The 27,769-nt window shown below is 64.7% G+C and overlaps 5 protein-coding genes across 7 annotated transcripts in view; 3 read left to right on the top strand and 2 right to left on the bottom strand.

Annotated features, from left to right (window-relative positions):
• The window catches only part of UBA1 (ubiquitin like modifier activating enzyme 1), a 28,423-nt gene extending 14,879 nt beyond the window's left edge, over positions 1 to 13,544 (top strand). The window contains exons 13-26 of the mRNA XM_040054315.2: positions 322 to 402; positions 1,651 to 1,806; positions 2,950 to 3,115; positions 4,545 to 4,741; positions 5,241 to 5,305; positions 6,018 to 6,213; positions 7,278 to 7,352; positions 8,207 to 8,396; positions 9,159 to 9,247; positions 9,347 to 9,439; positions 11,042 to 11,233; positions 12,103 to 12,204; positions 12,510 to 12,610; positions 13,349 to 13,544. Coding sequence (XP_039910249.1) covers positions 322 to 402; positions 1,651 to 1,806; positions 2,950 to 3,115; positions 4,545 to 4,741; positions 5,241 to 5,305; positions 6,018 to 6,213; positions 7,278 to 7,352; positions 8,207 to 8,396; positions 9,159 to 9,247; positions 9,347 to 9,439; positions 11,042 to 11,233; positions 12,103 to 12,204; positions 12,510 to 12,610; positions 13,349 to 13,484 — 1,839 coding nt within the window. The 3' untranslated portion in view covers positions 13,485 to 13,544. The remainder of the gene's footprint in view (positions 1 to 321; positions 403 to 1,650; positions 1,807 to 2,949; positions 3,116 to 4,544; positions 4,742 to 5,240; positions 5,306 to 6,017; positions 6,214 to 7,277; positions 7,353 to 8,206; positions 8,397 to 9,158; positions 9,248 to 9,346; positions 9,440 to 11,041; positions 11,234 to 12,102; positions 12,205 to 12,509; positions 12,611 to 13,348) is intronic.
• A 563-nt stretch (positions 13,545 to 14,107) lies between these two features.
• CCDC115 (coiled-coil domain containing 115) lies at positions 14,108 to 17,331 on the bottom strand. 2 transcript variants are annotated; one of them, XM_040054313.2, is made up of 6 exons: positions 17,305 to 17,331; positions 16,858 to 16,958; positions 15,538 to 15,641; positions 15,099 to 15,190; positions 14,777 to 14,905; positions 14,108 to 14,645 (listed from the first exon to the last, which is right to left on the bottom strand). In XM_040054313.2, exons 1-6 carry the CDS (start codon positions 17,309 to 17,311, stop codon positions 14,428 to 14,430), a joined length of 651 nt encoding a protein of 216 aa, XP_039910247.1. In that variant the 5' UTR covers positions 17,312 to 17,331; the 3' UTR covers positions 14,108 to 14,427. The 2 variants fall into 2 exon arrangements, with proteins under 2 accessions (XP_039910247.1, XP_039910248.1); XM_040054314.2 differs by lacking the exon at positions 14,777 to 14,905.
• A 245-nt stretch (positions 17,332 to 17,576) lies between these two features.
• Positions 17,577 to 21,746, top strand: IMP4 (IMP U3 small nucleolar ribonucleoprotein 4). The gene is made up of 9 exons (XM_040054323.2): positions 17,577 to 17,607; positions 17,975 to 18,083; positions 18,439 to 18,522; positions 18,971 to 19,080; positions 20,091 to 20,223; positions 20,785 to 20,939; positions 21,145 to 21,239; positions 21,324 to 21,394; positions 21,485 to 21,746. The coding sequence occupies exons 1-9, from the start codon at positions 17,605 to 17,607 to the stop codon at positions 21,595 to 21,597; spliced, it is 873 nt and encodes a 290-aa protein (XP_039910257.1). The 5' UTR covers positions 17,577 to 17,604; the 3' UTR covers positions 21,598 to 21,746.
• LOC120748217 (tyrosine-protein phosphatase non-receptor type 18-like) lies at positions 21,712 to 27,557 on the bottom strand. The gene is made up of 5 exons (XM_040054324.1): positions 27,511 to 27,557; positions 22,465 to 22,520; positions 22,169 to 22,380; positions 21,999 to 22,073; positions 21,712 to 21,883 (listed from the first exon to the last, which is right to left on the bottom strand). Exons 3-5 carry the CDS (start codon positions 22,338 to 22,340, stop codon positions 21,816 to 21,818), a joined length of 315 nt encoding a protein of 104 aa, XP_039910258.1. The 5' UTR covers positions 22,341 to 22,380; positions 22,465 to 22,520; positions 27,511 to 27,557; the 3' UTR covers positions 21,712 to 21,815.
• Positions 23,634 to 27,768, top strand: LOC120748214 (vacuolar fusion protein MON1 homolog B-like). Of its 2 annotated transcripts, XM_058420777.1 has the most exons (6): positions 23,634 to 23,673; positions 24,030 to 24,611; positions 24,705 to 25,193; positions 25,590 to 26,421; positions 26,524 to 26,671; positions 27,552 to 27,768. In XM_058420777.1, the coding sequence occupies exons 2-6, from the start codon at positions 24,149 to 24,151 to the stop codon at positions 27,732 to 27,734; spliced, it is 2,115 nt and encodes a 704-aa protein (XP_058276760.1). In that variant the 5' UTR covers positions 23,634 to 23,673; positions 24,030 to 24,148; the 3' UTR covers positions 27,735 to 27,768. The 2 variants fall into 2 exon arrangements, with proteins under 2 accessions (XP_058276760.1, XP_039910253.1); XM_040054319.2 differs by having other exon boundaries at positions 24,030 to 25,193.
• The last annotated feature ends 1 nt before the right edge of the window (position 27,769 follows it).

Below are 27,769 nucleotides of genomic sequence, written 5' to 3'. Positions count from 1 at the left end.
GGACACCTGGGGAGCACCTGGGGGGGCTGGTGACACTTGGGGACACCCCTGGGGGGCTGTGGGACACTGGAGGGGGCTGTGGGCCACCCCTGGGTGGTGTCGCCTTGCGGGGATTGTTGGAGGACGTTTGTTAGGGGATCCCCGCCGGGGACAGCGGGTGCCTGACGGGGTCGGGGTGGTCACCGAGCACCCGTGGGTGCTGAGGAGGACGCTCAGCCACGGCTGCCGTCACCCCCGGGTCCCCATGGTGGCTCTGCAGCGCCGGGGGTGTCCCCCGGCAGGTGACACAGCCAGGTGACGCCGGTGTCGCGTCGTCCCCAGCGCAACAGCCGCTACGACGGGCAGATCGCCGTGTTCGGGGCCGAGCTGCAGGCCAAGCTGGGTGCCCAGAAGTACTTTGTGGTCAGTGTCCCCAGTGTCCCCAGTGTCCCCAATGTCCCCACTGTCCCCAGTGTCCCCACCCGTGTCCTCCATCGTCCTCGAGCCTCTTGTGTTGTCACCTGTCCCTCAGATGTCACCAAGTTTCCTTTCGTGGCTTTACCAAGTGTCACCTTTCCTACCTGTATGTCCCCAGCCCTCCTGGGCCACCCTAAGTGTCCCCACGCGTCCCTTAGGTGTCACCTGGGTTCCTCACGCGTTTCCTGGTTGCTCCTTCACGTCATCTGCGCGTCCTCGATGTCCCTCGTGTCCCCAGCTCTGTTTGAGTGTCCTTGGGGCGTCCCAAAGTGTCCCCTCACCCTCATTCTTCTCTCAGTGTGTGTCCCCGACCCCCTGGGCCACCTCCTGCTGTGTCCCCACGTGTCCCCAGCCCCCTGGGCCACCTCCTGCTGTGTCCCCACGTGTCCCCAACCCCCTGGGCCACCTCCTGCTGTGTCCCCACGTGTCCCCAATGGCCCTGCGCCACCTCCTGCTGTGTCCCCACGTGTCCCCAACTGCCCTGGGCCACCTCCTGCTGTGTCCCCACGTGTCCCCGGCCCCCTGGGCCACCTCCTGCTGTGTCCCCACCTGTCCCCAACTGCCCTGGGCCACCTCCTGCTGTGTCCCCACGTGTCCCCGGCCCCCTGGGCCACCTCCTGCTGTGTCCCCACCTGTCCCCAACACCCCTGGGCCACCTCCTGCTGTGTCCCCACGTGTCCCCAGCTGCCCTGGGCCACCTCCTGCTGTGTCCCCACGTGTCCCCAACTGCCCTGGGCCACCTCCTGCTGTGTCCCCACGTGTCCCCAACCCCCTGGGCCACCTCCTGCTGTGTCCCCACGTGTCCCCAACACCCCTGGGCCACCTCCTGCTGTGTCCCCACGTGTCCCCAACCCCCTGGGCCACCTCCTGCTGTGTCCCCACGTGTCCCCAACTGCCCTGGGCCACCTCCTGCTGTGTCCCCACGTGTCCCCAACCCCCTGGGCCACCTCCTGCTGTGTCCCCACCTGTCCCCAACCCCCTGCGCCACCTCCTGCTGTGTCCCCACGTGTCCCCAGCCCCCTGGGCCACCTCCTGCTATGTCCCCACGTGTCCCCAGCCCCCTGGGCCACCTCCTGCTATGTCCCCACGTGTCCCCAACCCCCTGCGCCACCTCCTGCTGTGTCCCCACCTGTCCCCAGCTGCCCTGGGCCACCTCCTGCTGTGTCCCCACGTGTCCCCACGTGTCCCCGGCAGGTGGGGGCAGGAGCCATCGGCTGCGAGCTGCTCAAGAACTTTGCCATGGTGGGACTGGGCTGCGGCCCCGAGGGCAGCGTCACCGTCACCGACATGGACACCATCGAGAAGTCCAACCTCAACCGCCAGTTCCTCTTCCGGCCCTGGGACGTCACGGTGAGGGCCCGCAGGGCTTGGGCAGCCATCCTTAGGATACTGCCATTGAGTTGGCCAAGGGCAATGGTTGAGTTTTGGGCCCAATGTTAGCGGTTGAGTTTCTTGGTCATTGTCAATAGTTGAGTTTCTTGGCCAACGGTTGAGTTTCTCGGCCAATGCCAGTCGTTGAGTTTCTTGGTCAATGTCAATAGTTGAGTTTCTTGGCCAACGGTTGAGCTCGGCCAATGCCAGTCATTGAGTTTCTTGGTCATTGTCAATAGTTGAGTTTCTTGGCCAACGGTTGAGCTCGGCCAATGCCAGTCATTGAGTTTCTTGGTCATTGTCAATAGTTGAGTTTCTTGGCCAACGGTTGAGCTCGGCCAATGCCAGTCATTGAGTTTCTTGGTCATTGTCAATAGTTGAGTTTCTTGGCCAACGGTTGAGCTCGGCCAATGCCAGTCGTTGAGGTTTTTGGTCAGTGTCAATGGTTGAGTTTCTTGGCCAACGGTTGAGTTTCTTGGCCAATGCCAGTCGTTGAGTTTTTTGGTCAGTGTCACTGGTTGAGTTTCTCGGTCAACGTCAGCGGTTGAGTTTTTCCATCAATGTCAACAGCTGAGTTTCTTGGCCGGCGTTACCGGTAGAGTTTTACGCTCATTAAGAGTTTCTTGAACAACATCAATGATTGAGTTTTGCGCTCAGCATTGACTGTTTCGCTCCTCGGCCTATGCCACCATTGGAGTTTCTTGGCCAACATTGGCTGAGTTTTGTGCTCAACGCCAACAGCTGAGTTTCTTGGGTCAGCAATGATTTGAGTTTCTTGGCCAACACCAACGGCTGAGTTTTACGCTCTTTAAACTTTTTTGGCCAACGTCAATGATTGAGTTTTGTGCTCAGCATTCTTGGTTGAGTTTCTTGGCCTACGTCACCATTAGAGTTTTTTGGCCAACGCCAACAGTTGAGTTTCTTGGTTGGGTCGTCAACAATTGAGTTTCATGCTGAACGTCACCATTAGAGTTTTTTGGCCAATGCCAACAGTTGGGTTTCTTGGCCGACGTCACCCATTGGGTTTCTGGGATGCATCATCCGATTAGGCAAGGGGCGTGGCCTCCATGGGCGTGTCCCGAGGGGCGTGGCTCAGCTCCCGGTCGCTCTCCCCCCGCGCAGAAGCTGAAGTCGGAGCGGGCGGCGGCGGCGGCGCGGGAGATGAACCCGGCGCTGCGCGTCAGCAGCCGCACCGACCGCGTGGGGCCCGACACCGAGCGCGTCTACGACGACGACTTCTTCGAGGGGCTGGACGGCGTGGCCAACGCGCTGGACAACGTGGACGCGCGTGAGCACGGCGGGCTGGGCGCCGCGGGGGCCTTGGGGGGCTGTGGGGGCCTTGGGGGGCTGTGGGGACCCTTGGGGGGCTGTGGGGGGCCTTGGGGGGCTGTGGGGGCCTTGGGGGGCCGCGGGGGCCTTGGGGGGCTGTGGGGACCCTTGGGGGGCTGTGGAGACCCTTGGGAGCTATGGGGGCCCTTGGGGGGCTGTGGGGACCCTTGGGGGGCTGTGGGGACCCTTGGGGGGCTGTGGGGGCCCTTGGGAGCTATGGGGACCCTTGGGGGGCTGTGGGGGCTTTGGGGAGCTATGGGGACCCTTGGGAGCTATGGGGACCCTTGGGGGGCTGTGGGGGCTTTGGGGAGCTATGGGGACCCTTGGGGGGCTGTGGGGACCCTTGGGAGCTATGGAGACCCTTGGGGGGCCACAGGGATCTTGGGGGGCTGTGGGGACCCTTGGGAGCTATGGGAACCCTTGGGAGCTATGGGGACCCTTGGGGGGCCACGGGGGCCTTGGGGGGCTGTGGAAACCCTTGGGGGCTGTGGGGGGCTGTGAGAACCTTTGGGGAGCTATGGAGACCCTTGGGAGCTATTGAGACCCTTAGGCAGCCACAGGGATCTTGGGGGGCTGTGGGGACCCTTGGGGGGCTATGGAGACCCTTAGGGTGCTGCCCCATAGCTCCTGCTCGTGCCCCATATCTGCGGGTCCCCCCCAGCCCCTGGGGTGCCCCATATTAGAGGGTGCCCCATAACCCCCAGAGATCTTTGGCAGCATGGACTGTGGGGTGTCCCCTACCTGGGGGTGCCCTGAGGGTGCCCCACAGCCCTTTGGGGTGCCCCATAACTGCCCCCCAACTCCCGGGCAGGGCTGTACATGGACCAGCACTGTATTTACTGTAGCCTCTCCTCCATCTCCTGGTCGTGCCCCATATTTAGGGGTTCCCTACAACCCTTGGGGGTTCCCCACAGCCCCTGGGGGTACCCCACAGCCCTTTGAGGTGCCCCACAGCCCTTTGGGGTGCCCCACAGCCCTTTGAGGTGCCCCACAGCCCCTGGGGGTGCCCCATAACTGCCCCACACCCCCCGGGCAGGGCTGTACATGGACCAGCGCTGTATTTACTGTAGGCTCTCTTACATCTCCTGGTCGTGCCCCATATTTAGGGGTGCCCTACAACCCTTTGGGGTGCCCCACAGCCCTTTGGGGTGCCCCACAGCCCTTTGAGGTGCCCCACAGCCCCTGGGGGTGCCCTCTAACTGCCCCCCCCAACCCCTGGGCAGGGCTGTACATGGACCGGCGCTGTATTTGCTGTAACCTCTCCTCCATCTCCTGGTCGTGCCCCATATTTAGGGGTGCCCTACAACCCTTGGGGGTGCCCCACAGCCCCTGGGCGTGCCCCACAACCCCTGGGGGTGCCCCCTAACTGCCCCCCAACCCCCGGGCAGGGCTGTACATGGACCGGCGCTGCGTTTATTACCGGAAGCCGCTGCTGGAGTCGGGCACGCTGGGCACCAAGGGCAACGTGCAGGTGGTGATCCCGTTCCTGAGCGAGTCCTACAGCTCCAGCCAGGACCCCCCCGAGAAGGCCATCCCCATCTGCACCCTCAAGAACTTCCCCAACGCCATCGAGCACACGCTGCAGGTGAGGCCAGGTGTGCCCGGGGGGTGCCCGGGGGGTGCCCGGGGGGCGTTACAGAGGGTTGGGTGGGGTTTGAGGTGTCCTGGAGAGCACAAGGAGCTCGTTTTGGGGCGATCCCAGACTTGGGTTCTCTGATTTTGGGGGGTCTGGACACTGAGGTCTCACTTCGGGGGATTGCAGCCACAGGGTTCTCTGGTTTGTGGGGTTCTGGGTTCTGTTTTGGGGTGTCCTGGGCGCTGCAATCCCGGTTTTGGGGGGTCCTGGAGACTGCAGTCCCAGGTTTGGGGGATCCTGGGTTCTGTTTTGGGGTGTCCTGGGCGCTGCAATCCCGGTTTTGGGGGGTCCTGGAGACTGCAGTCCCGGTTTTGGGGGATCCTGGGTTCTGTTTCGGGGGTGTCCTGGACGCTGCAATCCCGGTTTTGGGGGGTCCTGGAGACTGCAGCCCCGGTTTTGGGGTGCCCCTGGTGCCAGGACCCCCCCAGTGACCCCTCCTCACGCACAGTGGGCGCGTGACGAGTTCGAGGGGCTCTTCAAGCAGCCGGCCGAGAACGTGAACCAGTACCTGATGTGAGTGTGGGGGACCCCAAATCCCAACAGAGCCCCCAAATCCCAAAGGAGTCCCTTGAGGACCCCAAATTCCTGGAGTGGACCCTTGGCCTGTTTTGGGACACCCCATAACCCCTTTTAGCCCTTCACCTTTTTGGGACCCCCCCTAACCTTCCTCACCCCTTTTTCCCCCCAGGGATCCCAAGATCCTAGAGCAGACCCTTCCCCATCTCGGGCCCCCCCTAACCCCCGTTTCCCCCCAGGGACCCCAAGATCCTAGAGCAGACCCTTCCCCATCTCAGGCCCCCCCTAACCCCCGTTTCCCCCCAAGGACCCCAAGTTCCTGGAGCAGACCCTTCCCCATTTTGGGACCCCCCCAACCCCCGTTTTCCTGCAGGGACCCCAAGTTCCTGGAGCAGACCCTTCCCCATTTTGGGACCCCCCCTAATCCCCGTTTTCCCCCAGGGACCCCAAATTCCTGGAGCAGACCCTTCCCCATCTCAGGCCCCCCATAACCCCCATTTCCCCCCAAGGACCCCAAGTTCCTGGAGCAGACCCTTCCCCATCTCAGGCCCCCCCTAACCCCCGTTTCCCCCCAGGGACCCCAAGTTCCTGGAGCAGACCCTTCCCCATCTCAGGCCCCCCATAACCCCCGTTTCCCCGCAGGGACCCCAAGATCCTAGAGCAGACCCTTCCCCATCTCGGGCCCCCCCTAACCCCCGTTTTCCCGCAGGGACCCCAAGTTCCTGGAGCGCACGCTGCGCCTGGCGGGGACGCAGCCGCTGGAGGTGCTGGAGGCGGTGCAGCGCAGCCTGGTCAGCGACCGGCCCCGCTCCTGGCCCGACTGCGTGGCCTGGGCCTGCCGGCACTGGCACCGCCAGTACAGCAACAACATCCGCCAGCTGCTGCACAACTTCCCCCCGGGACAGGTGGGCGCTGATAATTAACTGCTTCAGCTAATTAATTACAGCATCAGCCCTGATTAGCTGCTGCGTTAACCCCAGATAGCTCATTTACCCTCATTGCCACGTTTACCCCAACCTCGTTTACCCCAACCTCGTTTACCCCAACATCCGCCAGCTGCTGCACAACTTCCCCCGGGACAGGTGGGCGCGCCTTAATTACCTCGTTAGCCTGATTAATTACGGCGTTGACACCGATGCGTTACCCCGTTAACCCCAGATAGCTCATTTACCCTCATTGCCTCGTTTACCCCAACCTCGTTTACCCCAACATCCTCCAGCTGCTGCACAACTGCCCCTGGGACAGGTGGGCACTGATAATTAACTGCTTCAGCTAATTAATTACAGCATCAGCCCTGATTAGTTACCCCCTTAGCCCCAAAAGCTCATTTATCCCCATTGCCACGTTTACCCCAACCTCGTTTACCCCAACATCCGCCAGCTGCTGCACAACTGCCCCCGGGACAGCTGGGCGCTCGTTAATTACCTCATTAGCCTGATTAATGATGGCATTAGCACCGATAAGTTACCCCATTTACCCCAATCTCATTTGACCCCATTGCTGTATTTACCCCAGTATCCGCCATGTGCTGCACAACTGCCCCCTGGGACAGGCGGGCACTGATAATTAACTGCTTCAGCTAATTAATTACAGCATCAGCCCTGATTAGCTGCTGCGTTAACCCCAAATAGCTCAATTACTCCCATTGCCTCGTTTACCCCAACTTCATTTACCCCAACATCTGCCAGCTGCTGCACAACTGCCCCTGGGACAGGTGGGCACTGCTAATTACCTTGTTAGCCTAATTAATTTACATCGTTAGTCTAAACCTGGGTAACCCCATTAATTACCTCGTTAAACCAATGGATTATCTCGTTTACCCCAATATCTGCCAGGACGGGTGGGTGCTCCTTGATTTCCTTATTGATCTAATCAGTGACCCTGTTAACCTAATTGGCTCGTTAACGCCAATTAATTAGTCCATTAACCTCAGTTAATTGCTCATTAACCCCGGTGATTTTGCCCTCAGAAAACGAACTCGGGGACGCTGTTCTGGTCGGGGCCCAAGCGCTGCCCCCACCCGCTCGTGTTCGACCCCGACAACGTGAGTGGGGTCACCTGGGGCTGTCACCTGGGGGTGTCACCTGGGGGTGTCACCTGTGTCCCTGTGTCACCTGTGTCACCTGGGGCTGTCACCTGTGTCACCTGGGGCTGTCACCTGGGGGTGTCACCTGGGTCACCTGTGTCACTGTGTCACTGTGTCACTGTGTCACCTGTGGGTGTCACCTGTGTCACTGTGTCACCTGTGTCACCTGGGGGTGTCACCTGGGGCTGTCACCTGTGTCACCTGTGTCACCTGGGTCACTGTGTCACTGTGTCACTGTGTCACCTGTGGGTGTCACCTGGGGGTGTCACCTGTGTCACTGTGTCACCTGGGGGTGTCACCTGTGTCACTGTGTCACCTGGGGGTGTCACCTGTGTGTGTTACCTGTGTGTGTTACCTGTGTGTGTCACCTGTGTCACCTGCCACCCTTCAATGTCACCCGTGTCCCCTTTAGCGCTGAGCTGTTACTTTTATGGGTCACTTGTTCCCCACGGGTGCCACCTTCACCTGTCCCCTGCCCCCCCGGGTGCCCTCTGGGTGTCACCTGTCACCCTTCAATGTCACCCGTGTCCCCTTTAGTGCCGAGCTGTTACTTTTACGGGTCACTCGTTCCCCACGGGTGCCACCTTCACCTGTCCCCTGTGCCCCCCCTGGGTGCCACCCCTGCCCCCTGGGTGCCCTCTGGGTGTCACCTGCCACCCTTCAATGTCACCCGTGTCCCCTTTAGCGCCGAGCTATTACTTTTACGGGTCACTCGTTCCCCACGGGTGCCACCTTCACCTGTCCCCTGTTGCCCCCCTGGGTGCCACCCCTGGGTGCCCCCGTGACGCCGCCGTCCCCGCGTGTCCCCTCAGCCCCTGCACCTGGATTACGTGGTGGCGGCTGCCAACCTGTTCGCGCAGAGCTACGGCATCGCGGGCTCGCGGGACCGCGCCGGCGTGGCCGAGCTGCTGCGCCACGTGCGCGTGCCGCCCTTCGCGCCCAAGGCCGGCGTGCGCATCCACGTGTCCGACCAGGAGCTGCAGAGCGCCAGCGCCGCCCTGGGTGCGGGCTGGGGGGGGACTGGGGGCACTGGGAGTACTGGGAGAGGGGCTGGGGGGAACTGGGAGAGGGGCTGGGGGGACTGGGAATACTGGGAGAGGGGCTGGGGGCACTGGGAGTACTGGGAGAGGGGCTGGGGGGAAGTGGGAGAGGGGCTGGGGGCACTGGGAGTACTGGGAGAGGGGCTGGGGGACACTGGGAGAGGGGCTGGGGGGAACTGGGAGAGGGGCTGGGGGACACTGGGAGTACTGGGAGAGGGGCTGGGGGACACTGGGAGAGGGGCTGGGGGAACTGGGAATACTGGGAGAGGGAATGGGGGGCACTGAGAGCACTGGGGCCCTGGCAGTGTCACTCTGGGTGAGGGTCTCGGGGGGGTCCTACAGGTGCCGGGGTCCCATGGGTGCTGTGAGGGTCCCATGGGTGCTGTGAGGGTCCCACGGGTGCCGGGGTCCCACGGGTGCCGGGGTCCTACAGGTGCCGGGGTCCCATGGGTGCTGTGAGGGTCCCACGGGTGCTGGGGTCCCACAGGTGCCAGGGTCCCATGGGTGTTGTGAGGGTCCCGTGAGGGTCCCACGGGTGCTGTGAGGGTCCCATGGGTGCTGTGAGGGTTCCATGAGGGTCCCACAGGTGCTGTGAGGGTCCCACGGGTGCCGGGGTCCCATGGGTGCTGTGAGGGTCCCATGGGTGCTGTGAGGGTCCCGTGAGGGTCCCACGGCTGCCGGGGTCCCACGGGTGCCGGGGTCCCACGGGTGCCCCTCCCCGCAGACGACGGGCGCCTGGAGGAGCTGAAGGCGTCGCTGCCCAGCCCCGAGGAGCTCCCGGGGTTCAGGATGTTCCCCATCGACTTCGAGAAGGTGGGACTGCCCCCCAACACCCCTGGGTGCTGCCCCCCACACCCCCGGGTGCCCCCCACCCCTTGGGTGACCCCCCCCCCCACCCCTGGGTGTCCCCAGGACGATGACACCAACTTCCACATGGATTTCATCGTGGCCGCCTCCAACCTGCGGGCGGAGAACTACGACATCCCCCCGGCCGACCGCCACAAGGTGGGCACGGGGGCACTGGGGGCACTGGGGATACTGGGGGATACTGGGGGTACTGGGGATACTGGGAGAACTGGGGATACTGGGGGCACTGGGAGAACTGGGGATACTGGGGGTACTGGGGGAACTGGGGATACTGGGGATACTGGGAGAACTGGGGGAACTGGGGATACTGGGGGAACTGGGGGTACTGGGGGAACTGGGGATACTGGGGGAACTGGGGCTACTGGGGGAACTGGGGGCACTGGGAGAACTGGGGGAACTGGGAGAACTGGGGATACTGGGGGAACTGGGGCTACTGGGGGAACTGGGGGCACTGGGAGAACTGGGGGAACTGGGAGAACTGGGGATACTGGGGGAACTGGGGATACTGGGGGCACTGGGGATACTGGGGATACTGGGGTACTGGGGGCACTGGGGCTACTGGGGGAACTGGGGGCACTGGGAGAACTGGGGGAACTGGGGGCACTGGGGATACTGGGGGAACTGGGAGCGCCGGGGTGCTGCCAATGTCACTCTGCTTGAGGGGTTGGGGGCACTGGGGGGCTGCCAATGCCACTCTGGGTGAGGGTCTGGGGGGTGCTGTGTGGTTGTTATGGGGCGTTCTGGGTGCTGTGGGCTTTGATGGGGTGCTGTGGGTTTACAGAGGTTATTACGGGGTTTTAATGGGGTTTTAATGGGGTGTTACAGGGGCTATGGGGTTTTATGAGGTGCTGTGGGGTTTTAATGGGATGTTATGGGGTTTATATGGGATGTTACGGGGTTTATATGGGATGTTACGGGGTTTTAATGGGATGTTACGGGGTTTATATGGGATGTTATGGGGTTTATATGGGATGTTATGGGGTTTATATGGGATGTTACAGGGTTTATATGGGATGTTATGGGGTTTTAATGGGATGTTACGGGGTTTATATGGGATGTTACGGGGTTTTAATGGGATGTTACGGGGTTTATATGGGATGTTATGGGGTTTTAATGGGATGTTATGGGGTTTTAATGGGATGTTACGGGGTTTATATGGGATGTTACGGGGTTTATATGGGATGTTACGGGGTTTTAATGGGATGTTACGGGGTTTATATGGGATGTTACGGGGTTTTAATGGGATGTTACGGGGTTTATATGGGATGTTTTGGGGTTTATATGGGATGTTACGGGGTTTATATGGGATGTTTTGGGGTTTATATGGGATGTTACGGGGTTTATATGGGATGTTACGGGGTTTATATGGGATGTTACGGGGTTTATATGGGATGTTATGGGGTTTATATGGGATGTTATGGGGTTTATATGGGATGTTATGGGGTTTTAATGGGATGTTACGGGGTTTATATGGGATGTTACGGGGTTTATATGGGTTTTTTTTGGGCTGTTACGGGTGCTGAGGGGTACTCTGGGATGTTACGGGATTATGGGGCTTTATGAGGTGCTTTTTGGGGTTCTGTGGGGCGTTCCAGAGCTTATTCTGGGATGTGTGGGGCACCCACAGAGCCCCTACCGATCCCAGGATGGCTGTGGGGCCCTGGGGGGGCTCCGGGATCCTCAGGCTGGTTTTTGGGGCCATCTCCCCAACCCCTAACCCCCGTTTTCTCGTGTCCCCAGAGCAAACTGATCGCGGGCAAGATCATCCCGGCCATCGCCACCACCACGGCGGCCGTGGTGGGGCTGGCGTGCCTGGAGCTCTTCAAGCTGGTGCAGGGGCACCGCCGGCTCAGCTCCTACAAAAACGCCTTCCTCAACCTGGCGCTGCCCTTCGTGGGCTTCTCCGAGCCCCTGGCCTGCCCCCGCAACAAGGTGGGCACCCGGGGGGGCGCGGGGTCGCAGCGGGGCTGGGGGCACGGGCAGAGGGGATTTGGGGTCGCAGTGGGGCTGGGGGCACGGGCAGAGGGGATTTGGGGTCGCAGTGGGGCTGGGGGATGCTCCCAGAGGGGATTTGGGGTCGCTCCCAGAGGGGATTTGGGGTCACAGTGGGGCTGGGGGATGCTCCCAGAGGGGATTTGGGGTCACAGTGGGGCTGGGGGATGCTCCCAGAGGGGATTTGGGGTCGCAGTGGGGCTGGGGGTCACTCCCAGAGGGGATTTGGGGTCGCTCCCAGAGGGGATTTGGGGTCGCAGTGGGGCTGGGGGTCACTGCTGGAGGGGATTTGGGGTCACAGTGGGACTGGGGGTCACTCCCAGAGGGGATTTGGGGTCGCAGTGGGGCTGGGGGTCACTGCCGGAGGGGATTTGGGGTCACAGTGGGGCTGGGGGTCACTCCCAGAGGGGATTTGGGGTCGCTCCCAGAGGGGATTTGGGGTCACAGTGGGGCTGGGGGATGCTCCCAGAGGGGATTTGGGGTCGCAGTGGGGCTGGGGGATGCTCCCAGAGGGGATTTGGGGTCACAGTGGGACTGGGGGTCGCTCCCAGAGGGGATTTGGGGTCGCTCCCAGAGGGGATTTGGGGTCACAGTGGGGCTAGGGGATGCTCCCACAGGGGATTTGGGGTCACTGGGGCTAGGGGATGCTCCCAGAGGGGATTTGGGGTCGCAGTGGGGCTGGGGGTCACTGCCGGAGGGGATTTGGGGTCACAGTGGGGCTGGGGGTCATTCCCAGAGGGGATTTGGGGTCGCTCCCAGAGGGGATTTGGGGTCCCCGCGGTGTCTCCGAGCGTCCCCTGTGTCCCCAGTACTACGAGGTGGAGTGGACGCTGTGGGACCGGTTCGAGGTGCAGGGGCTGCAGCCCGACGGGCAGGAGATGACGCTGCGCCAGTTCCTCGCCTACTTCAAGGTACTGGGATGGACTGGGATGGACTGGGAGGGACTGGGAGGGACTGGGAGGGGGGCAGGGGGACAACTGCGGGACCCCAACCAAGAGGGGAGCGCTGGGAAAGGAGGAAGGGCCGAGCCCCTGTGGTGGCCGATGTCCCCGAGCCCCGCTGACCCCCAGAGTGGCCGATGTCCCCAAGGCCATGGGGCTCCCGTGGGTGCCCCGTGGTGGCCGATGTCCCCAAGGCCATGGGGCTCCCGTGGTGGCCGATGTCCCCGAGCCCCGCTGACCCCGTGTCCCCCCCGTGTCCCCCCGTGTCCCCACAGAAGGAGCACCGGCTGGAGATCACGATGCTGTCCCAGGGCGTGTCCATGCTCTACTCCTTCTTCATGCCGGCGGCGAAACTGCGCGAGCGCCACGACCAACCGTAGGGCTGGGGACACTGGGGGGACACTGGGGGGACACTGGGGGGACACTGGGGACATTGGAGACACAGGGGTGACGTTGGGGGGACAGTGGGGACACTGGGGACACGGGTGGGGTCCGTGGTAGGGGATGGGACAGGAGGGTGGGAGGGAGGACAGGGGCATGTCCTGGGGACAAGAACGCGGTCCTGTGCTGGGGGGACACATCCCAGGGGTGGGGACAGGGCGTGGCCGTGTCCCCTCCCTGTGTGCGCCCTGGCACTCGCTGTGTCCCCTCCTGTCCCCATAGGATGATCCGTGCCACGTGTCACTGCCATGTCACCCACTGTCCCTGATGACAGAGACTGTGCCACTGTACCCCATGTCCCACTGTGTCCCCTGTCCCCTTGGGATGACGCAGTGACCATACCCCGTGTCCCCTGTCCCCTCAGGGTGATGCAGTGACCATACCCCGTGTCCCCCCGTGTCCCATGTCCGCTCAGGGTGACACAGTGACCATACCCTGTGTCCCCATCTCCCCTCAGGGTGACACAGTGACCATGCCCCGTGTCCCATGTCCGCTCAGGGTGACACAGTGACCATACCCTGTGTCCCCATCTCCCCTCAGGGTGACACAGTGACCATGCCCCGTGTCCCCTGTCCCCTCAGCGTGACGCAGTGACCATACCCCGTGTCCCCCCGTGTCCCATGTCCCCTCAGGGTGACGCAGTGACCATACCCCGTGTCCCCTGTCCCCGCAGGATGACGGAGATCGTGACGCGGGTGTCCAAGAAGAAGCTGGGCCGCCACGTCAAGGCCCTGGTGTTCGAGCTGTGCTGCAACGACGACAGCGACGCCGACATCGAGGTGCCCTATGTGCGCTACACCATCCGCTAGGGGGCGCGCCGCCGCCCCGCCCCTCCGCCCGGCCCCGCCCCCCGCACAGGCCACGCCCCCGTCACGCCCCGCCCCTCCCCCATAGTCGTTGTTGTGTCGGCCCCGCCCCTGGGTGGGGGCGGGGCCTGGGGGCGGGGCCAGGGTCCCGCCCAATAAACATAGACCTTGGCAAAAAGGGGGCGTGTCTGAGTCACGTGGTGCCGGCACGGGACAGCAGTGACCCACGGGCCATGGTGGCACGTGACAGCGGTGACAAATGACCCTGCGGTGGCACTGGCCATGGTGCCACTGGCACAGGCAGCATGTGACAGCGGTGACAAATGACCCTGTGGTGGCACTGGCCATGGTGCCACTGGCACAGTTGGCACATGACAGCGGTGACAAATGACCCTGCGGTGGCACTGGCCATGGTGCCACTGGCACAGTTGGCACATGACAGCGGTGACAAATGACCCTGTGGTGGCACTGGCCATGGTGCCACTGGCACAATTGGCACATGACAGCGGTGACAAATGACCCCATGGTGGCACTGGCACAGTTGGCACATGACAGCGGTGACAAACGACCCTGCGGTGGCACTGGCCATGGTGCCACTGGCACAGCTGGCACATGACAGAGGTGACAAATGACCCTGCGGTGGCATTGGCCGTGATGGCACATGACAGCAGTGACAAATGACCCCGCGGTGGCACCATGACGGTGACAAGTCAGGGACACCACGGTGGCTTTATTGGAGGTGGGGACACGGGGGACTCCCCTCAGTCACGTGCAGGGCTCGGTGTCACCTGCGGAGCCCTCAGTGTCACCTGCAGGCCTTGGGGACACTGTGTCCGTGGTGGCATCTGTGCCACCTGTGAAGGGTCAGCACAGCCCCGTGTCACCTGTGTCCCCGTGTGTCACCTGCAGAGGTCTCCTCCTCCTCCTCCTCCTCCTCGGAGTTCATTCACGCAGTCACTGAGGTCACCGTGTCCCCCTCGGTGTCCCCAGGGGTTCCCGTGGGGGTCTGGGTGTCCCCAGGGGTTCCCGTGGGGGTCTGGCTGTCCCCGCTGTCCCCGCTGTCCCCGTCCCGGTGACGTTTCTGCCGCAGGAGTTGCCGGTACCGGGCTGCCGCCGCTTCCATGGTGGCCTGGAGCTCGGCCACCTCCACGGCCAGTGTCACCCCTGGGGACAGGGGACACCAAGGACGTCACAGGGGTCGTGACCTCTAGGCCCTCCCCGGTTTTGGGGACCCCAGCTGTTTTTTGGGGCTCCCCAGTTCCCTCCATTTCCTCCCAGTTCCCCCCAGTGCTCACCCCTCTGGAAGCTGCCCTGTGCCTGTCGCAGGCTGGGGGGCACCAGGACCCCAAACCAGCCCAGGGGGTCTGGGGGGGGCCGGGTGGGGGTCCCCCCTTTCTCAGGGGCTCCCCGGCGCTGCCGCAGCCCTGAGGGGGAGAGAGAAAGGTCAGAGACCCCCCCAAAAACAACTGAGGAACCCCCAGGGCCCCTCAGAACCCCCCAGCACCCACAAAGGCCCCCCTCATTCCTCCCCAGCACCCATGGGTGACATCCCCAGAACCCCCAGTCTGTCCCCACCACCCACTGGGGACCCCCAGGGACCCCCCAGCCCCCCCTCACCGTCACCGCCCCCCTGCTGGGGGTCGGGGTCCTCGGGGTCCCCCCCTGTTCCAGGCACCTCCTCAAAGTGGGGGCGTCCCTCGGGGTCCTGCCTGGGGGTGACACAGCGGGGACAGCGTCACCACCGTGTCCTGCTGTCCCTTTGCCACCACAGGGACATCCCAGCACCCCCCTGTCACCCCCCTGCCCTGCACCCCAATGATAGGGGACATGGGTGTCACTCCTGTGTCACCTCCCCAAACTGGGGACACCCCTTTGCGTGTCCCCCAGTGCATCCTCAGTGTCCCCCTGTGTCCTGTCACCCTCCCAGTGTGTCCCCAGTGTCCCTCCCTGTGTCCTGTCACCCTCCCAGTGTGTCCCCAGTGTCCCACTGTCCCTCCCTGTGTCCCTGTCACCCCCCACTGTCCCCCCGATGTCCCTGTCCCCGATGTCCCCCCACCTGTGGCACACACGGACTCGGGGCACCATGGTGGCCCCGTACTGCAGGGACGAGACGCGGTGACAACCCAGGGAGTAACGGGCCTGAGCCAGGGACAGCCACCCCTGCGGGGACATTGGGGACATTGGGGACACTGCACAGGGACAGCCACCCCTGCAGGGACATTGGGGACATTGGGGACACTGCACAGGGACAGCCACCCCTGCGGGGACATTGGGGACACTGCACAGGGACAGCCACCCCTGTGGGGACATTGGGGACACTGGGGACACTGCACAGGGACAGCCACCCCCGAGGGGACATTGGGGACATTGGGGACACTGCACAGGGACAGCCACCCCTGAGGGGACATTGGGGACACTGCACAGGGACAGCCACCCCTGCGGGGACATTGGGGACACTGCACAGGGACAGCCACCCCTGCGGGGACATTGGGGACATTGGGGACACTGCACAGGGACAGCCACCCCTGAGGGGACATTGGGGACATTGGGGACACTGCACAGGGACAGCCACCCCTGAGGGGACATTGGGGACATTGGGGACACTGCACAGGGACAGCCACCCCTGCGGGGACATTGGGGACATTGGGGACACTGCACAGGGACAGCCACCCCTGAGGGGACATTGGGGACACTGCACAGGGACAGCCACCCCTGCGGGGACATTGGGGACATTGGGGACACTGCACAGGGACAGCCACCCCTGAGGGGACATTGGGGACACTGCACAGGGACAGCCACCCCTGCGGGGACACTGGGGACATTGGGGACACTGCACAGGGACAGCCACCCCTGTGGGGACATTGGGGACATTGGGGACACTGCACAGGGACAGCCACCCCTGTGGGGGACACAGGACAAGGACAGCCAGCCCTGGAGGGACACAGGGGGACATTGCGGGTGACAGACGGACACGGGGTCAGGGACAGTCACCCAGGGTGACACAGGGACAGAAGTCACAAGCAGCCTTGGGGACATGGGGTGCACATGGCGCCGTGGCGCGTCCCTTTGTGTCCCCACAGTGGGTGACACGTCCTCCCCATGTGTCCCAGGATAGGTGACATGTCCCCAGCCACATCCCCACATCAGGGGTCTGTCCCCAGGTGCATCCCCGTGGAGTTGGCACACACCTGTAGTGGGTGACACCTGCCAGGTGTGTCCCTGGCGCTGGTGGCACCTCCTCACGCGTGTCCCTGTGAGGGGTGGCGTGTCCCCATTGCGTCCCCTCCCTGTCCCCGCTGTGTCCCCATTGTGTCCCCTCCCCGTCCCCGCTGTGTCCCCTCCGTGTCCCCATTCAGTCCCCATTGTGTCCCCTCACCTGCCGCAGGTGCTGCTCCAGCTGCTCCCGCCGCTGCTGCAGCAGCTCCAGCGCCTCCATCACCTCCAGCGCGGCCGCGTCCAGGGACAGCGACAGCGACCCTGGCGGGGGGACACGGCTCCGGACCCCGCATCGACACCCGGGGGGACCCCAGGGGCTCCCCCACACCCACCGGCGTCCCCACGGTGTCACCCGTGTTCCCGGAGACCCCCCAGACCCTCAGAGACCCCCCAAATACCCTCAGGCCCCGGAAACACCCCAAACATCCTCAGGTTCCAGGAGACCCCCAAAGCCATCCCAAAACCACCCCGGTGTCCTGGAGACGCCCCCAAAACACCCGGAAACACCCCCCACAACATCCCCGGTCCTCCAAAGACCCCTAAAATCACTCCCAGTTCCCTTAGAGACCCCCTCAAAACACCCCCGGAGTCCCCGGCCCACCCTCACCGTCCATCGCCGCCCTCACTGCGGCCTCAGACAAGGCTCCGCCTCGTCCAATCGCAGCCCGTCCCGGCACCTCTCGACCAATCAGCGCGCTCCCTCACCCGGGGGGCGGGGACCTGTCTGAGGGCAGGAGGGGCGGTGAGGTGAGGCCGACCCGGCCGCCATTTTGAGTGAGGGCGCAGCTTTTCCCGTCCCTTTCCGGGAGCACCGCGCGTTCCCATTGGTCCGCCGGCGTTCGGCCAATGGGAGGCGGCGGTGCTGGGAGGTGCCGGCGTGTGAGGAGCAGCGCGGAGCGGAGCGGCCATGGTGAGGGGCGTGCGGGGGGTTTGGGGGTCTCGTGTCCCCCCAGTGTCCCCCCGTGTCCTTCGGTGTCCCCCATCCCTCAAGGACGCCTCCGACCTCCTCCTACGTGGCCCCTCTGTCCATCCTCTCACCTCTCCGTGTCCCCCACCCCGGGCGCTGCCCCCCTCCCCGTATCCCCACACGCCCCCCGTGTGTCCCTCACTCTTTATCCGCCGTCCCCCAATGTCACCGCCGTCCCCCATCCTTCGCTGCCTCCTCCAGTCCCCCCTCAGCGCCCCCGCCGTGTCCCCCATCCTCTCACCTCCCCATGTCCCCCGCATCCCCCCGTGTGTCACCGCCGGTGTCACCTCCGTCTGTCCCCGTGTCGCAGCTGCGGCGCCAGGCCCGGGAGCGCCGGGAGTACCTGCAGCGCCGGGCGAGGGAGCAGCAGCAGCAGCGGCAGCGGGAGCGCAGGGAGAGCCTGCGGCGGGCGCTCGACGGTACCGGGACACGGGGACGGGACGGGAGAGGGGGAAAAGGGCAGGGAGAGGGTTAAAAAGGGGCCGGGAGGAATTTGGGGGGGGGTTACAGGAGGTTTGGGAGGAGTTGAGGGGCGTTAGAAGAGATTGTGGGAGCGTGAAAAGGGGGTTGGGGCAGCAAAGGAGATTTGGAGGCGTTTGGGAGAACTTCGGAGGATAGAGAGGAGTTTAAGGGGGTTGGGAGGTATTTTGAGTTGTTAAAGAGGAGGTAACAGGGGAGACCGGGGGTGCTGGGGTTTATTTGGGGCTGGGGGCTTTATTTAGGGGTGGGGTCGGGGGTCCTGTCCGAGCCCCCCGTTTCTCTCCCCTTCCCCAGAGAATCGGCTGCTGCCCACGGAGCTGCGGCACGAGGCGTTGGCCCTGCAGAAGGAGCTCGAGTTCGACTTCGAGGCACCGGGGGGTGAGAAAGGGACCCCCAAATCGGGGGGCAGGGTGGGGAGAGGGACCCCCAACCTAGGGGAGATTGGAACCTCCAAACCCAGGGGTGAAGGACGGGCAAGACCCCTGAATGGCGAGCTGGACCCCGAAACGAGGAGATGGGAATGCTGCAACGGGAGGGAGGCAGCTCAGAAATGAACTAAAGAATGAGTCTGGCTCCAGGCTCACGTTTCCCTGAATTACGTGTGGGTTTTTGGATTCCCCAGGTTAGATTAAATTCACCCCAAAATCTGTGGGGGGGGGGTTACGCCAGCACCCACAGTCGGGGCCTCACTCCCCTCGCAATGAGCCGTGAATTTCTCAAAATTGGAATTAAATGCGTCTCCCCCCAAAATCCCCCAAAACCCAGCCACTGAATCGACCCCAGCTGACCCCTGGGTGGGTGTGGCCTGACAAAGCCCCGCCCCCAGGGACAGGTGACAGCCAGGATGACGAGTACAGGTGGGCAGGGCTGGAGCCCCCCAAGGTGATGGTGACGACTTCCCGTGACCCCAGCGCCCGCCTGCGGCTCTTTGCCAAGGTGGGCGTGGCAGGGTTTGGGTGTGGCCTGAGCTGGGTGGGCCTCAGGGTGGGCGTGGCAGGGTTTGGGTGTGGCCTGAGCTGGGTGTGGTCAGGTTTGGGCATGGCCTGTGCTAGGTGGGGCCAAATTCGGGCAAGGCGCGGAGTGGACAGTTTCGGGCGTGGCCCGACTTGGGTGGGGCTCTGGGGTGGGTGTGTGTGGGTGTGTCTCAGGGTGGGTGTGGCTCTTTGGGTGTGGCTTGGGTGGGTGTGTCAGGGTGTGTCTCAGGGTGGGTGTGTCAGGGTGTGTCTCAGGGTGGGTGTGGCTCTTTGGGTGTGGCTTGGGTGGGTGTGTCAGGGTGTGTCTCAGGGTGGGTGTGTCAGGGTGTGTCTCAGGGTGGGTGTGGCTCGGGTGGGTGTGGCTCAGGTGGGTGTGACGGTGTGTCTCAGGGTGGGTGTGACAGTGTGTGTCTGGGTGTGTCTCAGGGTGGGTGTGGCTCTTTGGGTGTGGCTCGGGTGGGTGTGACAGGGTGTGCCTCTTTGGTGGGTGTGTCTGGGTGTGTCTCAGGGTGGGTGTGGCTCTTTGGGTGTGGCTCGGGTGGGTGTGACAGGGTGCGCCTCTTTGGTGGGTGTGGCTCTTTGGGTGTGGCTCTGAGGTGGGCACAGCCCAAGTCTGAGCACCTTGACCCCACCCATGGGGGCATGGCCTTAGTCAGGGTGGGGTTTGGGTGGGTGTGGCTGGGCAGTGGGAGGGGCTTGTTTGGCTCCACCCCTTGGGGGGGCAGTGCAGGGGGGGTGAAACAGGAGTGGGGGGGGTCTTTGTGGGTGTGGCCTGAATGCGGGCGTGGCTCCCAGTGACCCCAAATTGGGGAGAAGGGCGGGGCCAGGCGCGGGTGCATCATTGTCACCCTGTGCTGGGGTGGACGCAGCCTTGAGGACACGGAGGGGGGGGAGCGACTGGGGGGACGCCGGGTGACACCGAGGGGGCGCGGCAGGCGCGTCCCCGCTGACCCCGCGTCCCCGCGTCCCCAGGAGCTGTGCCTGCTGCTGCCGGGCGCTCGCCGGATGAACCGGGGCCGCGCCGAGCTGGGCGCTCTGGTGGGCGCCTGCCGGGCCGCGGGCGTCACCGACCTGCTGGTGCTGCACGAGACGCGCGGGCGGCCCGGTCAGTGCGGCCCGCCGCTACCGGGGCGACCGCTGCGGGGGGGAGATTTGGGGGTCCCACCCTGCCCCTGATTTGGGGGACACTCAGCCTGCCCTCTCCCCCAGTTTGGGAGTCCCTTTCCCCACTCTCTCCTCCTGATTTGGGGGGGTCCCTCTGCCTGAATTTGAGGGGTCCGTCTCCCCACCCTGCCCCCTGGTTTGGGGGTCACTCACCCTATCCTCTCCCCTGATTTGGGGGTCCATCTGCCCACCCTGCCCCCTGATTTGGGGGTCCCTCTGCCCGAATTTGAGGGGTCCATCTCCCCACCCTGCCCCCTGATTTGGGGGTCCATCTCCCCACCCTGCCCCCTGATTTGGGGGTCCCTCTCCCCACCCTGCCCCTGATTTCCCCTCCGTCTCCCCCAGTTTGGGACTCTCCCCACCTGACCCCTGATTTAAGAGTCCCTTTTTGGGGTCTCAGCTCGGAGGGAATACGGGGTTATATTTTAGGGCAGTGGGTGTGGTCAATCCCAAGGGGGTGTGGCCTGCGTGAGGGGCGTGTCCTGACCGATCCCACCCCCAGACGGGCTGACCGTGTCCCACCTGCCCCACGGCCCCACGGCCCATTTCACCCTGAGCGGGGCCGTGCTGCGCCAGGAGGTCGGGGGGCTCGGGGGGGCCCCGCTGGCCGCCCCCCACCTGCTGCTGCTGCGCCTGGACTCCACCCTGGGAAAAAGGGTACGGCCGGGGGGGCGTGGGGAACGCGGCGGGGACAGAGGGGGACAGAGGGGGACAGAGGGGGACACGCGCTCGGGGGGCTGTGAGGGGATACGGGGGGGGGAACTGGGGGCACGTGTGGGAGGAAATGGGGACGCTGGGGAGGGACACGGGGGGGTCCCGGGGGTGGGGTGACCCCATCGCTGTCCCCCCACCCCGGCTTTAGGTGGGGAGCATCCTGAAGCACCTGTTCCCCGTTCCCCGCCCCGACAGCCGCCGCGTGGTGACCTTCGCCAACGAGGATGACGTCATCTTAGTGCGGTGGGTGACGCCCGGGGGGACGCGGGGACACGGCCGGACCCCCCCTCACCCGGTGGGCCCCGCTGACCCCCCCCCTCCCCACAGGAACCACGTGTACCGGCGCCGGGGGCGGACGGTGGAGCTGGAGGAGGTGGGACCCCGGTTCCAGCTGAGGCGTGAGTGTCCCCCACTGTCCCCAAGAGCTCTAAAAGAGTCCCCCTGTGTCCCCAAATGTCCCAACTCGCCCTCCTCGTGTCCCCCCCCAGCCTATCTGATCCGCCTGGGGACCCTGGAGCAGGGGGACGCCGCCGACGTGGAGTGGCGCTGGCACCCGTACACGGCCACGGCCCCCAAGCGCCGCCTGCTCAGCGCCACCTGAGCCCCCCCAGGACCCCCCCAGCACCTGGAGAACCCCCCCAGGTGTGACCCACCTGGAGACCTGAGACCCCCTCGGCAGCTGCACCCCCCCCGCGGCGCGCCTGGGTCTCTCAGAATCGTTTTTTTATTTGTTATAATAAATGTTTTTTTCTGTATGTCAGGCTCTGGGAGGAGCGGCCGGGTTCTCCTCTATGGGGGGGCTCTGGGGTTCGCCCCCCCTCATACCTGGGACCACTCGGCCGGGGGGTCCCGCGGCCCCTTGGGCTTCCCGATGCGGAAGTTAAACCCTGAGTGGGGGGAGCAGGGGGTCAGTGAAGGGGGGGGCTGGACAATAGCGACCCCCCCCTCGAACCCCCCTGAACACCGAGACCCCCCCAGGACCCCAGAGACCCCCACGCTCACCGAGGGTGGGGCCGCTGCTGGGGTCCGCGGGGGGGGTCACGACCTCGTAGGCGCCATCAGTGGGTCTGGGGGAACCTGGGGGTGGGGGGACAGGGTCAGAATTGTGGCCCTGGAGACCCCTGACCCCCCCCAAACACCTGGGACCCCCCCCCAAACCCCTCCCCTCTCACCTGCCGGGCTGGGGGAGGGGCGGCGCACGGGGCTGCCCGGCAGCGAGCACGTGCCCGAGGGGGCGGAGTCTCGTCCGAAGGAGGCGTGGTCACCGCCCAAGGGGGAGGGGCCTCTCCCCGCGGCCACGCCCCCCCGGCGGGGCTTGTTGACCACGGCGTAGGTGACGTCCATGGAGGGGGGCGCGGGGGGCTCGGCCGGCACCGAAACGCTCCTGGGAGAGGGGCAGGGGAGGGGCAGGGGACACCTGGCCGGGTCACCCGGCCTGGCTCACCTGTCCCCGCTGGCCAGTACTCACCTGAGCAGCGCGGGCCGCAGAGCGCGGCGGGCCACGGCGTCTTGGTACAAGGGTGGCTGGGGAGGCAGGGGCGGGGGGTCACCTGCGGCTCCCCAAAATGGGGGCTGCCGGAGCTCCCGCGTCCCCCCTGAGCTGTTGGGGTGCCCCCCCCGGCCGGTCGGGTCCCTTCTTTCACTTCCCCTTTCCGGGGGCAGGAAGTGCTGCGGCCGCCTTTGGGCCCCCACCCCGCCCCGGATGCCCCGCGGCCCCCTGAGCTCCGGGCTGTGTTTCTCCCCCGCCAGTCCCTTGGGTCCCTCCTCTCACCTGGACCCCGCGGGCCAGGCTGAGGTGGCCGGGGGGCGGCGGAGGTGCCATCGGGGTGCTGGGGGAGGACAGAGGGGGCTCAAGGTGTGTGGGGCACGGAGGGGACCTGGGGGGTTTTCAGACCCCCCCAGGCTCCGCCCCATGGCTGGAGCCCTGCCCCTGGGCTGCACCCGAGGTAGGGGCCTGAAGCTCCCCTGGAAATTCCCTGTGGCACTTTTTGGGGGGGCTCCTGGGGGAGTCGGGGGTTCCTATAAATGCTGGAAGGGCTGTTTAGGGGCTCTGTGGGGCTTCTTGGGGTCCCCCATTTCCCCTGCAGCGTGTCCTGGGGGGCTCTATAGACCCTACAGAGTCTCTGTGGGCACCCCCCGGAGCCGCTGCAGAGATTTGGGGCGTCCTTAAGGAACCTACAGTCTCTGCATGGGTCCCCTAAAGCTCTTCAGGGGTGCGTATAGAACTTCAGGCGTCCCCTAAAGCACCGCTGCTGTGGCTGTGGCTCCGATAGCTCATCTGGGAGGCCCTAAAGGCCCCATGGGGCCGTGGAGGAGGGGTCACACAGCACCCTGGGGTGCCCCCAGAGACATTCAGGGGTCCCCCTATGGCCCCTGTGGGCTTGGGTCCTATAGCCCCTATAGGAGTCTCTCTGGCCCCGCCCCTCGGCACGAGGCTGCCTCCCCCCCCCATCCCTCGCGTGACGTCACAGGGAGTCATGAGGGAGAACCCGCCGAAAGAGGCGTCCCTCCCGAGGCCCCGCCCCTCGCCCGCCGATTGGTCGGCGCGCGGCGGCCGTTCCCCTATCCCCCCGCGCCGCGCGGTGATTGGCGGATGTGGCGGCGCGGTGACGTCACGGGGCGCGCGGCGCGGCGGCCCCGGAAGCGGCGGTGGCGGCGGGGAGCGGGAGCGCGGCCGGTGAGCGCGCGCGGGGCGGGGACAGAACAGGGGCGGGGCCAAAGGGGGGCGGGCATTGTTGGGGTGTGGTCAATGAGGGGGCGGGGCCTGGAGGGGAGGGGGCGGCCGGGGGGGGCGATCGCGCCGGAGGGCGGGGGGATTGTGAGGGGGCGGGGTTAAACTTATTCGGGGCGGGGCTTAGCTCTGGTGGGGGCGTGGCCTGAGACGCACGTGCGGGGTGTGGCGGGGTGAGTTTCTGTGGGGGCGTGGCTTGGTGTCGGTGGGCGTGGCCTAGGGGAAGACCACCGGGGCTGGGGTGGACTGGGTGGGGCCTGTGAAGCCACGCCCACAGTGACCCCACCCCACCTCACCTACAGGTGGCAGCGCCCAGGACCCCCGACCCCACCCTTGGTGAGGGCAGGGTGGGGCAGGGCGGGGCCGTTCGGGTGCGCGGGCACCGCCCCGGCGCCCCCTGCTGGTCACAGGTGTGGCAGAGATGGACCCAGTGAGGGCAGCGGGCACGGCGTCCCCGAGCTGTCACCACGGCGGGGACAATGGGGAGGAAGATGTGACAGCAGCGGCAGCCATGACATCGTCCGTGTGTCACCCTGCTGGCGAGGAGGAGGAGGAGGAGGACACGCAGGTGGCAGCAGCGGTGACAGCCGCAATGTCCCTGGGGTGCCACCGCAGTGAGGAAAAGGAGGTGGCAGTGACACCTCAAGGTGGCAGGGACGAGGATGTGGTGGCAGCAGTGACAGCAGAAGCAGCCACAACATCCCGGGGCTGTCATCCCAGTGAGGAGGAGGTGACAACAGCGGTGACATCCCTGGGGTGTCCCCCACTTGGGGATGAGGAGGAGGTGACCACAGCGGTGACAGCAGCGGTGACATCCCCGGGATGTCGCCCCAGTGAGGAAGAGGAGGTGACAGCAGCAGTGACATCCCCAGGGAGTCGCCCCGGTGAGGAAGAGGAGGTGACAGCAGCAGTGACATCCCCAGGGAGTCACCCTGGTGAGGAAGAGGAGGAGGTGACAGCAGCGGTGACATCCCCAGGGAGTCACCGTGAGGAGGAAGAGGAGGAGGTGACAGCAGCAGTGACATCCCCAGGGAGTCACCGTGAGGAGGAAGAGGAGGAGGTGACAGCAGCAGTGACATCCCCAGGGAGTCACCCTGGTGAGGAAGAGGAGGTGACAGCAACAGTGACATCCCCAGGGAATCAACCTGAGGAGGAAGAGGAGGAGGTGACGGCAGCAGTGACATCCCCGGTGTGTCACCCCGGCGAGGAAGAGGAGGAGGTGACGGCGGCAGTGACGGCGGCGGCGGCCACGTCGGGCCCGGGCGGGCGGCGCGGCGCGGACGAGGACGTGGCGGCCGCGGGCTGGCGAGCGCGGCGCAAGCACGTGTTCGTGCTCAGCGAGGCCGGGAAGCCGATCTACTCCCGGCACGGCAACGAGGAGGCGCTGGCGGCCACCATGGGCGTCATGATGGCCCTGGTGTCCTTCATCCAGAGCGGCGGCAACGCCATCCGCGCCATCTGCTCCGGTACGGGGCCGGCGAGGCCGGGGTGGGGGGTGGACATGGAGCCCCCGAATTTACACAGCCCCACCCATGGGTAACCCCAAACCTGCACAGCCACACCCTCAGGTAGCCCTGAAACAGCCCCACAGGTGCGGCCATACCCTGCTCAAAACAGCCCCCTCCAAACGCAGCGTCCCACCCCCCAAAACCAGGTACGGCTGCCAGGTATTCTCACAGGTACATCCTGCCTAGGTCCAACCAACCCTCCCAAAACCCCTCTTCCCCCACCTGCCACCCTGCCTCGGTACGGCCACTCCAAAAACAACCACACGCGCCCCCAAACCGACACCCACCCAGGCGCATCCCTCCGTGCGTGACCTCCGTGTCCCCCCCCCCCCCCGCTTCTTCTGTCGCCCGCAGAGGACCGCACGCTGGTGTTCGAGCAGCGCGGCCCGCTGCTGCTGGTGTCGGTGTCCCGCACCCGGCAGTCGGCGGCGCAGCTGCGGCGGGAGCTGGCCTTCGTGCACGAGCAGATCCTGTCGCTGCTGACCCGCGGCGGCATCGCCCGAGTCTTCGCCCGCCGCCGCGGCTTCGACCTGCGCCGGCTGCTCGCGGGAGCAGAAGCCGTGCTGGACCGGCTGCTCTGCGGAGCCGCGGCCGACGGGCGGTTGTTGCTGGGGGCCGCTCGCTGCTTGCCTTTGCCCGGCGGGCTCCGCCGAGCCGTGTCCGGGGCTCTGCGCCGCGCCGCCGCCGCCGCTCGGCCCGCGCCCGCTCTGGCCGTGCTGGCGGCCCGGGGCCGCTTGGTGACGGCGGCGCGGCAGCGGGCGCTGGCCGAGGGCGGGCGGCTGTGCGCCAGCGATCTGCACCTGCTGCTCAACCTGCTGGGCGGCGGGGCCGGCGCTGGGGCCGGCGAGGTGTGGACCCCCGTGTGTTTGCCCCGCTTTAATCCCGATGGGTATTTCTACGCCTACGCGGCGCGGCTGGGCGAGGAGGAGGAGGAGGAAGAGGAGGAGGAGGGGGTGAGGCTGATCCTGCTGTCCACGGAGCGAGAGGGTTTCTACGCGGCGGCGGCGTGCCGGCGGCAGCTGGAGGACACGCTGCGGGCTCAGGGGTGGCTGGCCGAGCTGGCGGCGGCCGTGAGAGGGGGAGCGGGGTACGGCCCCTCCCGGCCCGGAGCCCCGGAGCTCCGGCATTTCCTCTACAAACCCTTGGAAGGGTCGGAAGAGATGCAGCAGCTGCCGCAGTTCACCAGGTGCGGGGATGGGGGATGGAAAACAGCGCAGGGTTGAGAGGGTGAGGGTGTCCACGATGTTCACCTGATGCCCGTGTTCTCCCTCTCCCTGACCGGCCGCAGCCCCGAGCTGGAGGAGCCCTACACCAGCGAGGAGGAGCAGCACCGGCTCTTCGACCTGTACCACTACCTGCACGGCCGAGTGCACAGCCCGCACCGGCCCCTGCGCCTGCTCTACCACGTGGCTGAGAAGGAAACGCTGCTGGCCTGGGTCAGTAAATCCCATCATTAACGAGGTGCTCGCTGGCAGTGCCATCAGCAAATGCCACAATTAATGAGGTGCTCGCTGGCAGTGCCATCAGCAAGTCCCACAGTTAACAGGACACTCACTGGCAGTGCCCTCAGTAAATCCCACAGTTAACGGGACGCTCACTGGCAGTGCCATCAGTAAATCCACAACAGAATTCTCACTGGCAGTGCCATCAGTAAATCCCACAATTAACAGAATTCTCACTGGCAGTTCGATCAGTAAATCCCATAATTAATGAGGTGCTCATTGGCAGTGTGATCAGTAAATCCCACAATTAATGGGATGCTCACTAGCAGTGCAATTAGTAAATCCCACAATTAACAGAATTCTCACGGGCAGTGCCATCAGTAAATGCCACAATTAACAGGATGCTCAGTCAGTGTGATCAGGAAATCCCACAACAGAATTCTCACTGGCAGTGTTGTCAGTAAATCCCACAATTAACGGAGTGCTTACTGTCAATGCCGTCGGTAAATCCCACAATTAACAGGACACTCACTGGCAGTGCCATCAGTAAATCCCATCATTGATAAGATGCTCCCTGGCAGTGCCATCAGTAAATCCCATCATTGATAAGATGCTCCCTGGCAGTGCCATCAGTAAATCCCATCATTGATAAGATGCTCCCTGGCAGTGCCATCAGTAAATCCCCCAATTAACAGGACACTCCCTGGCAGTGCAATCCATAAATCCCCCAATTAACAGGACACTCCCTGGCAGTGCAATCAATAAATCCCCCAATTAACAGGACACTCACTGGCAGTGCAATCCATAAATCCCCCAATTAACAGGACACTCACTGGCAGTCTGTCCCAGCGTTGACGGGCGTCCCTCCCCACAGGTGACCAGCAAGTTCGAGCTGTACAGCTGCTTCAGCCCGCTGGTGACGAAGGCGGGCGCCATCGCCGTGCTGACCAAGCTGCTGCGCTGGCTCAAGAAGGAGGAGGACTGGCTCTTCATCCGCTACCCGGCGCCGTTCTGCGCCGCGCCCCCGCGCCCCGAGGCGCCCGAGCCCGAGGGCTGACAATAAACGTTGAGACCCCCGCGGGGAGAGTCCTG

The sequence above is a fragment of the Hirundo rustica genome, chromosome 38 (assembly GCF_015227805.2).
Source record: "Hirundo rustica isolate bHirRus1 chromosome 38, bHirRus1.pri.v3, whole genome shotgun sequence".
Taxonomy (NCBI): Eukaryota; Metazoa; Chordata; class Aves; order Passeriformes; family Hirundinidae; genus Hirundo; species Hirundo rustica.
Note: the sequence above shows the minus strand (reverse complement) of the source record. Positions and strands in the feature narration are given on the sequence as shown.